General features: G+C 36.4%; 1 protein-coding gene across 1 annotated transcript; it reads right to left on the reverse strand.

The window, feature by feature from the left end:
* Window positions 1-395: 395 nt before the first annotated feature.
* LOC107728288 (ras GTPase-activating protein 1-like) lies at window positions 396-4,760 on the reverse strand. Its single transcript, XM_016538411.1, has 5 exons — window positions 4,648-4,760; window positions 4,265-4,380; window positions 3,082-3,168; window positions 2,929-2,996; window positions 396-415 (listed from the first exon to the last, which is right to left on the reverse strand). Exons 1-5 carry the CDS (start codon window positions 4,741-4,743, stop codon window positions 396-398), a joined length of 387 nt encoding a protein of 128 aa, XP_016393897.1. The 5' UTR covers window positions 4,744-4,760.
* Window positions 4,761-10,127: the final 5,367 nt, after the last annotated feature.

A 10,127-nucleotide genomic window follows, 5' to 3' on the forward strand; every position in this document is an offset into this window, starting at 1 on the left:
AAGAAAAATGTTATGTTTATATATTAAATATATTTATAAATAATATAAATTATATGAATATACATATATGCATGTTCAAAATAAATACATACATGTGTGTGTATTTATACATTCACAATAAATATACACAGTATATGCATACATATATTATGTAAACAAAAACTTTTATTTTGGATGCAATTAATCGTGATTAATCATTTGACAGCACTACTAGAAACCAAATAATAATAATAATAATTATTATTATTATTATTATTATTATTATAAGTTGATCATATTACATCTAAATTCTTTCCCAGACAGTGTCATTTCAGGCTGTCAATGTAAATATTATCTGACATAGGAAAGAAGAAATAAGACTGCTTTAAAATCTCTCACCTTTGCTCACACTCGCATTAGTTGTTAATGATTTTGTCTGTATTGACAGAACAAGAGATAAGCTCATCAATTTCTTCACTCATGCAGGCCTCTCATTACCATTAGTATTTATTTGCTTCAGCAACAGACAAAAGTATAAAGCAGTCTGAGGGAACTGGACAAAAAGAGCCATTTGACCTAAATGACAACCCTGACTGGACAATCAGGAGAGACACAATGCAGTGCTTTGGTTCCTTAATAATGTAACTGACAGACTAAACAGGTCAAAGAAAACATTCTGTGCTTCTCTTATTGTTTTGAACACTGTTTACTTTGTTCTTGTCGTTGGTCAATGTCTCTAATAGCTGCTTCATCACTGTGCTCACAATATGGTCTGTAAATGATGTAGCTTCTTAATAAGCCACAGAGGGCTCTACTCATGTTACAATTAGGTTATTTTTCAATATAAGGACATTACTAGTGACCTAAATAGCTTTATACAATTTAAAGCATAAACCTATTTGTCAATGCACAATGAACAGCTGGAATATAGGTCAGATAGAGTTTAGGGTTACAGAATTACAGCGTCCCCCCCCCCCCCAGCAATTCTCTAAAATTATTTTACAGACTATTTAATGGCAACCAAATGTTTCAATATATAGACAGGCAGATTTACAATTTAGACAGACAGCTATACACAATGTCACAAATCAGCCTAATAGCTGCAATCAGTTGACAAAAATGTACATAATTTAGGTAAGGTCAACACATTTTTTTCAGTCATGAAGTCATCTTTGTGCATAAAGAATGAATATGATATATCTGTATCTGCATACAGATATGGTTTTATATTCAAGGTCATAACCATTAGTTATTATAATTAATACATTTAGTTTGCAGAACCAAAAACCTACAGCATTCAGTGTTACAAAATGGCTAAACTGAGACCAAATGAGCCACAATGTCACTGCTTTAAATGTATGAATGAACCTAGTACTGGTGAATATGGATTCATTTTTGCGATTAATTTAAAAAAAAAAAAAAGCAGAATGTAAATAGATCTCATTGAAATGACTCAGTGGCTGAGTAAATTAGCTTTGCTTTAAAATACCTCACTTCTGTCACACCCATGGACGTTTTTGCCTTCGTCTCCCTAACAGCAGCGTTGTGTGACAATCGTATGTGTGGCAGTCAGTCACCGCACCGGTGTGGATATTTACTGTACTTCGCAATCACAGATTCTAGTCTACGTCTTGGAATATGACCCAAATAAGAATTTTCACCGTATATTGCCATCTGAACAAGTAAGTAACAAGTCTGCCACGTTTGTTCTGACCAACTGAGGAAAAAAGCATTACCATAAATCTCGCTACCAATGGTGATTAAATCTAAAGATCGGTTAGCTCATCACATCAAACCATTTAAATTATTATTATTGTTATACTTTATTCTCAAATGATTAATGTTAACAGCATCAGCATTGGTGACTATGAGTATAGTGTGTATTAGAGTGTAGATTTCAATTTCTGCACAGTCTAATCTATTTGTCATACTCTTCGAACTTCATATTAAGAAATTCTTTTAACCCAAAAAGCTAATTATGCTCCCTTCGAACTGGTTTTCTTTAAAATACAAATCTTTGTAATCCCAGGCTATCTGTAATCAGAAGCACATTTATAACTGAAATATAATTAAATTTCATTCACATGTGTTTCATAAACACATAATCCTTTATGGATTACAATCCGGCATCCAAATGATACATTTAATTATTCTGGATGCTGTGAGAAACGGCTATAAACGATGCTCCACCTGCAGGATCTGCACATGTGATATAGCCTACTAGCCAGGACAACTTCTTTATGTTTACAGACGTGACGTAATGATGCAGCGGCATGCTCGAATTTCCCGCAAAAACCTACACGTACAACTCAAATTAGAAAACATTATTATAAGATAACCGTTGTGAATCGGGCTAAAGTAAGGCGATAGTTTTGAACACTGGCTGGTTATGTACTTGCACAAATATTGATTTTGGATAATTTTGAACCAAAAAAAGTTACGGACTGCAGCGTTAAGTATTAACTTCCTTTACAACTTAACAAATAAATGTTTCTTTATCCTTGACAAACACTGGCAATTTACTGCAGTGTTATTTTTGTCTTGCATTTATCCAACAGTATATGTAGATTGCTTTCAAATTAAATTACAATTTTATTAAAATTAATTAAAAATACATTACTATTCATTACATTTGTATGCTCTTATGATCTGACATTTTTGTTAGGAAGATTTTTAAAACCCTTCATTAACAAAAAAACTTTTTTTCCCCAAATATTTTATTCCAACTAATATAAAATGTACAACAAATCCACTTTCGTATAAAAATGCAAAAGGCTGTTGACTTTGCCTCACTATGACATGTTTATGCCTTTTACACATTTGGACCGTTAAGTGCTCTTCTATCAGACTGAAGCTCTAACAGGTGCAGAATGAAATATTTGAGTGGGTACTTGACCTAAGTATGTTGAATCTTAAAAAAAAGTGCTTGTGTGCAAGCTGTGCACTCACCAGCAATGATGTTGAACATTCTGGGGTTGAGAATGGCAGGGCAGATGAGCCTTAGGAAGACAAAACCACTGGAGGACAGAGACAAACACATTTTGGCACTTTGCAAGATGTTGCTCTGTAAACACATGCAAATGTAGCTTGACAATGTGTTACCTCACAACTCGGGTTCTCATTGTAGTGTTGGTAGGCCATTTCTGCTGCACAGACTTCTGAAGACAGCCATAAATGTACCTCAGGGTCCTTAGACAAGGAGGAAACAGACAAACTATGAATACTAAGGCTGTATAAACAGCGTTGTACCATAAAGAAGTGTATAATCAATTCAGCACAATATGGACAGGAAGATAATATAGTGGGGATGCACTGATATAAAAATCTGGTCTTTATGATAAGCTGATATTATTTTCTTATAATAATTATTCTGTTAAGCGGATATTATTTTGTAATGGCTGATGACCAATAATAAGCTAATGTTACAAATGTATACTACTATGCCTAAAATAAAAAAAAACATATAATATTCAAGTATATTTAATTATATTATTGTTTTCTTTTTTTGGAAAGAAATTAATTATTTTATTCAGAAAGGATGCATTAATTTTAACAGAAGTGTCAGTAAAGAAATGTAAGTTACACAAGATTTCTATTTCAAATAAATGCAAAAAACTGTTTTCAACATTGATATGTAATTTGAGCTCCAAATCAGCATATTAGAATGATTTCTGAAGGATCATGTGGCACTGGAGTAATACTGGAGTTATGGCTTCTGAAAATTTAGCTTAGCCATAACAGGAATAATCTACATTAAGATATATTGAAACAGAAACAGTTATTTTAAATTGTAATGTTATTTCACAATATTACAGTTTTTACTGTATTTTTGATCAAATAAACTCAGCCTTATATAGCATAATAAACTTCTCTCAAAACATAAAAAAATGTTCCAATCCCAAACATGTTATCATTTTATCTTATTAACATAAGAACATTTTTATTCAAGAAATAGTGCTCTTAAAAGGTTAAATCTTTATAATATTCTTGCACCGTCCTTCGAAATGAGCACTAGATGATGGTAAGAGTAACTGAAAATCTAACAATTAAATACCAAATCTTGACCTAGAAATATACAATATTTACCCCCCAAAATAATAAAAATACAATGAATATAAGCTGCTTTAAACCGATACATTTTTGCATTCCTACTGTATATAAACATTGTAATGACACTTGTGATGCCATGGCAATATATGGATTAGTATAGGTAGTGTGGTTCCACATTTCTACGGTTGTACTACAAAGCAGTAATGCGGATATGGTGGTGTGCTATCATGCTTACGGGGGCAAGATCTCAGCAGCCATAAATATCTTCTCCACCAGCTCCGACAGGATGATGAGTAAGTGAGCTAGATTCAGGTTAACATCCTCATTCTTCTCTAGTTTAGACGGGTTCAGCTATGGAGGGAGACCAGAAAACACACCACATGAGGGAAAAGGATTCTGACTGCCAGTTCAGTTTATTCACTATTCAACAGAAACCTGACAAAAGCCAATTTGCCCAAGGCTTTAGAGAGAACATCATGTTGATGGATTTGCCTCAGAAACACTAAACACAATACATCAGAACAAGGAGATGAGAACATTTACAGATCTGATTAGCCTGATGTTAACAGTGCGACGTTTTTGTCCACTGAACAACATCGTTCTATTTAGTTCCATTACCTCACAGGACTGCTTGCTCTCCATGACCTTCAGTATGGTGTCTTTGAGGGCGTGATGGACGAAAGGAGTGGCGGTGGCCTTCATGTACTGCTCCATCAAAGTACTGGCCAGAGTAGTGGCTCGATAAAATTTAAACGATACCCAACCCTAGTCATACCATTCGAATTTCATATTAAGAAATTATTTTAACCCAAAAAGCTAATTATGCTCCCTTCGAACTGGTTTTCTTTAAAATACAAATCTTTGTAATCCCAGGCTATCTGTAATCAGAAGCACATTTATAACTGAAATATAATTAAATTTCATTCACATGTGTTTCATAAACACATAATCCTTTATGGATTACAATCCGGCATCCAAATGATACATTTAATTATTCTGGATGCTGTGAGAAACGGCTATAAACGATGCTCCACCTGCAGGATCTGCACATGTGATATAGCCTACTAGCCAGGACAACTTCTTTATGTTTACAGACGTGACGTAATGATGCAGCGGCATGCTCGAATTTCCCGCAAAAACCTACCCGTACCACTCAAATTAGAAAACATTATTATAAGCTAACCGCTGTGAATCGGGCTAAAGTAAGGCGATAGTTTTGAACACTGGCTGGTTATGTACTTCAAATATTGATTTCGGATCATTTTGAACCAAAAAAAGTTACGGACTGCAGTTTTAATAAATTTGTTTACCAGTCCAGAGAAAATAGAGAGAAAAAGTAACAGGGTAAATTCATCACATAATAACACACTGAATCTTCTGAATCTCAAATCTATATTTGCATGCACACACAGACATGCTGTAAGAGTGATAAAAACATTTATAAATACCACATGCTCTATCTGGTGCCTTCATGGTCTCATTAGCGGTGTATTTGCTGTGTGTTGCTCTTTTCTCTGTTGCTTCTGTCACACATCCATTTTTTTTTTCAATCTGCACTGGCTCTGGGACACATCGCAGGTTACAATAACCGTGTGCATTTGGGACCATATAACGAGATGAAGGGGGTACTGAAATGACCAAATTCCCTCATTAGCCGTCTTCTCTCTCTTATAGTGGATGGTGAGTATGAAACATCACCCCACTATATCTGTTAAATCAGGCCACTGGGGATTGGGCTTTGTCAATGATTTTTCCTCTGTTGTCGTTGGAAGTGTTCATTAGGGCCATAAATGCACCGGGCCAGCTAGAAATAGGTTAATTAGACTGTATCACGGCAACAGATGATCCCACTAAAGCAGTTATCACCCTAATTACACTGCTAGCGGCACACAAATTGTGAACCCCATAAAGACAGAATCCTTTATCTTAGTTGTGGCCTAAAGCGCAGATCAAATGATCTACTCAATTTTTTCCCCCGGTAAGACCACCAACTTGTGCTGCTGACTGAGTGCTGCAGAGCTCAAAATAAAAGCTCATCTTTAAAAACATCTGTTTGTCTACTCTTACCAATCAACCGATGTCATTAAATATGGAGACAGCAGACATTATTTAATCTCTGTTGCACTATTCATATGTAATATGCACTGCACATGCACTGACGATCAAGAAGAGCCCTCAGTGGGCCACTCCAAACAGAACTAAACTATAAATGTGTTCATAGATGATCTTTGTGACACACACTGTATCTACCTGCATGTTCATTGGAAGCCATGTCCCCTCAGACAGCAGCTATTGTGTGTCTCTATTTTAGTTCTTGTCAGAGGCGTTCAGACTCATGAGCTTTGGGAGCTCTGATTGTGACTTTGCAGGTTTTTTTTTTTTCCTCAGAAATCAATAGCTACTCAACTTCACCAGACATTCTGATAATGTGTAAGAATTATCACAGGTGCTTTTGCTCTGGCCATGCATGAGCTTGAGTCCAGGGACATATTCATTTCTGAACATAGTTTCTTTTCCTCAGATAGAGTGAGAGAGGACTGTGCAAGAGAACAATAAGTCATGAAAATATTCTACCTGAAATTTCTCAGCTTGAAACATCCACTTGCCAACTTGCAAATAATCTTTTGGTCTGGTATTGATGTTTTGAACATGCAAATGAACAGTTAACTCAGAAGTTATAATTCTGATGTATTACTCGCCCTCATGTCGTTCTAAATCTGTCTCTCTTCCAATAAACATACAATGAGATGATTTTGAATAACTATTTGATCTTTTAGTGTGAGGGAAGTTGTAAATTTAAATTATTCACAGAAATTCATTCACTCCAGTGAGCTTTTAACCTCTGCTTTGTAAGTGAGTTGAACTTGAGAATTGGATCAGTCAAATTTGAACCAACTTATTTTACACAGCCAAATAAATGCTGCTCTGTGCCTGCTCAAAGTTCAGTGTAAAGACACAATGCCGCATCAAAGCCAGACTAAATTTAGCTCGCTTTGACCCAACCCACCTTATTTACTAATATAAAAAAATATACACTTGTAATTGCTGTGAAAATGCATTTACACTGCCTTTGAGCAGCATTTAACAGTCTGTGTATAGGCACCTAGAAACGCTTCTGTTCTGTGCCAGCTTTTCACTGTAAATTTGGGATTGATTTATTGTATTGTAAAGACAATGAATCTAAAATCACTACTTTGCTCATGGATGCACTGAGGACAGTTATCACAGGATTTCCAATGGTTAACTTTCAGATACATTTTAGTCAGTTCTTCACAATGCTACTGAATGGCTTGGAATGAAAGCCCTATCAACTACATTTTTATACATTTATAACTTTTTTTTTTATTTTGGAGCATGACAGCCCCACGTAATTACTTAATGGTATTAAAAAAAGGTGTAGGATTTACTTTGATTACGACAATTTTCACTAAGAAATTGCAAGTACATTTCACAAATAATTACAAAGAAAAAGCATACTGAACATACTAAATTAAACATTCAATTTTGAAGTAGAAAGGCTATAATAGTATTTTCTTGTAAAACACACTCCAATAATCTTTGTTTTATTTGAAACGTCAATCATTTTTACAGTGTACATAAAGGATGGGAAACTGTTCATTTTTTGCAGGAATCGTCTCTTTACGACCTCTCTATTTAAAATCTTGACAGTAAATAGAGCAGTTTAAATGAGCCGAGTTGTGAGATGTGAGGAGCATCCTGACGCCTTCATTCTTAATTTCAAGGGGTTTCATACCATTCACTCACTCTGTCTCTCATTTGATTGCCGTGTCATTGGAGTGCTGTGGTCTCTGCTATAGGTGAATGGTTCACGCCAGGGGAGATTTTACCAACACAAGTCATACTGTCAGTGAATTTATACACACTGGACTCTGTGAGGACGTTGTAAAAACATTGTCAAAACATTCGACATCAAGCCTCTCTCTCTGGTGGTTACAGCACTGCAACTTTTTAGTGCCGTGATCCCGTTGACCCAGACACCACTGTCATTACTCTTGGCTGCCAGGAGGTGGGACAGAATGAAACTTTTATAGCGCCCCAGAGAGCCCATTATCTCTCCAGGAGAAAAGGTAAATGCTATACTTCACCTAAGCCTTTCTGTTTCCCTTCCTTTCTTTTTCTCTGTCCTCCGTTCCATATTCGCCGCCTCGCCCCAGCCCACCTCTGCCTTCCCCGAACCTCTCTTTTTCTTTCTCTTTTTCTTTTCTTTCTACAGCTTTTATACCTCTCATTTCCTTTTCATTCTTCATCCTCCTCTCCAGTGCAGTAACCCATATCTCACCCTGCTCTCGACCCTCTCCGCATCCATCTCTCCGGCTTTCAGAGGGAATTTAAAATGCAAGTGATTTAAATGTTTAGGGAGCACGCTGACATGAGAACCACAAAGCAGTCCAGGGTTCTGTGTTTCTCGCTCCCCTTGGAATGGGTTGATGTTGGAGGACAACCTTTTCTTCCTCCTGCTGTGCCTGTCCAGGAGGGCGTGGAAACATCTGCTAGTGTTTAACTTTGATCCCGTCATCCCAGAAAGCACATCTGGAGCACCGCAGCTGCCCACGGCATGGCCTGCAATCTGTCAGGACCTGTCCGTCGTTCCGAAAATGTAACCGATTTGGTCACGGCAATTTAGATCTATTTGTGACCTGCGACATCAGAAACAATCAATCTCCCTGATTTAGATCGCACTGGGGACGCATTAAACTTGTTTTTGGAACCTTAAGTACAATCAGGCTTTGTACAGAGGCAATCATCAGTGATCATTTTAAAGAATTACACTGTTAGATGCACAAATGCATTCATGGATGAAAAAATTACAGAGCTGAACTAGGTCGGGGGAGGGTTTTAAAAGTATACAATGATCAGCCACAACATTAAAACCACCTGCCTAATATCATGTAGGTCACTCATGCTGCCAAAACAGCTCTGATGCGTCGAGGCATGGACTCCACAAGACCTCTGAATGTCCTGTGGTGTCTGGTACCGAGACATTAGCAGCAGATCCTTTAAGTATTGTAAGTTGTGAGATGGGGCCTCCATGACTGGATTTGTTGGTCTAGTTGATCCCATAGATGCTCAGTCGGATTGAGATCTGGGCAATTTGGAGGCCGAGGCAACACCTTGAACCCTTTGTCATGTTCCTCAAACCATTGCTGAACAATTTTTACAGTGTGGCAGGGTCAGGGCAGGACTTACGGGGCCGGGGGCCCCTGGGCTTGAGGTTATGTTTGGGCCCCATACCTATACTACAAATGCCCTCAACTAGAACATTATTATGGAGTAACACAAAATACACAAAAATTAAAATATGCTTTCAGGTTCATATACTGTATACAATTAATAGGCAACATGTCTAGCCTAGTCAAAGTTTAGATGTAATATTAAATAGTCACTATAATACAATAAACAGGATGTGATCTCTCAGTTGAGAGAGCAAAACCCTGAAATAACACTGAGCAGAAAAAACCAAAGAGATGTATTATTATGAAAATTTATTGTCATATATGTGTCCTTTTATGTCAGATTCTTAAATTTAATAAATTCAATCTGAATAAAAAAACATGTTGTCTATTAACTATCAAATGAAATCACTATAAACAAAATCCATAGATGGATTTAGCATAAGTTATGTTAAGTTTAAATACAACATTTGAATGTAGAAATATTAAATGATTGCAAAAATGAAATAATGAGCTACTTTTTAAAATATGAAACTACAATCGCCAGTAGGTGGCAGCAAGTGACTGTCTTAATGAGTGAGTTGAATCCTTAAATCAACCGATTTGTTTAAAATGCTAATTCATTTAATAACTTGTTGCATTTGCGATCGTGCAGATATTCGGAAAAACAGGACTCTAGTTTGTGTGACAGGCTAACTAGGCTAACTCAGGCATTCACTCATTAAATGCAGGGTTCGTTCAACCAATAAATTTCAATGACTTTTAAGGCAATATTCATGACCTAATGCTCCATTATTTTACACAAATGTTCGGAAAATGTATGATTATTAGTGCTATTTGTTTGCTTTCTAATAAGCACAGGCTGCGACTGTGCCAGACGTTACTTCATGCAGAGAACATAAGTTA

This window comes from Sinocyclocheilus rhinocerous, unplaced genomic scaffold, assembly GCF_001515625.1.
Source record: "Sinocyclocheilus rhinocerous isolate Xijiao unplaced genomic scaffold, SAMN03320098_v1.1 scaffold3444, whole genome shotgun sequence".
Lineage (NCBI taxonomy): Eukaryota > Metazoa > Chordata > Actinopteri > Cypriniformes > Cyprinidae > Sinocyclocheilus > Sinocyclocheilus rhinocerous.

What these genes read in the sequence shown, in the direction of transcription:
- LOC107728288 (XM_016538411.1), bottom strand. Translation starts at nt 4,743, where the DNA reads ATGGAGCAGTACATGAAGGCCACCGCCACTCCTTTCGTCCATCACGCC. An exon ending in AGAGCAAGCAGTCCTGTGAG is followed by an intron (nt 4,381 to 4,647) that starts GTAATGGAACTA and finishes CTCCCTCCATAG; the next exon opens with CTGAACCCGTCTAAACTAGA. An exon ending in ATGAGAACCCGAGTTGTGAG is followed by an intron (nt 2,997 to 3,081) that starts GTAACACATTGT and finishes TCTGTCCTCCAG; the next exon opens with TGGTTTTGTCTTCCTAAGGC.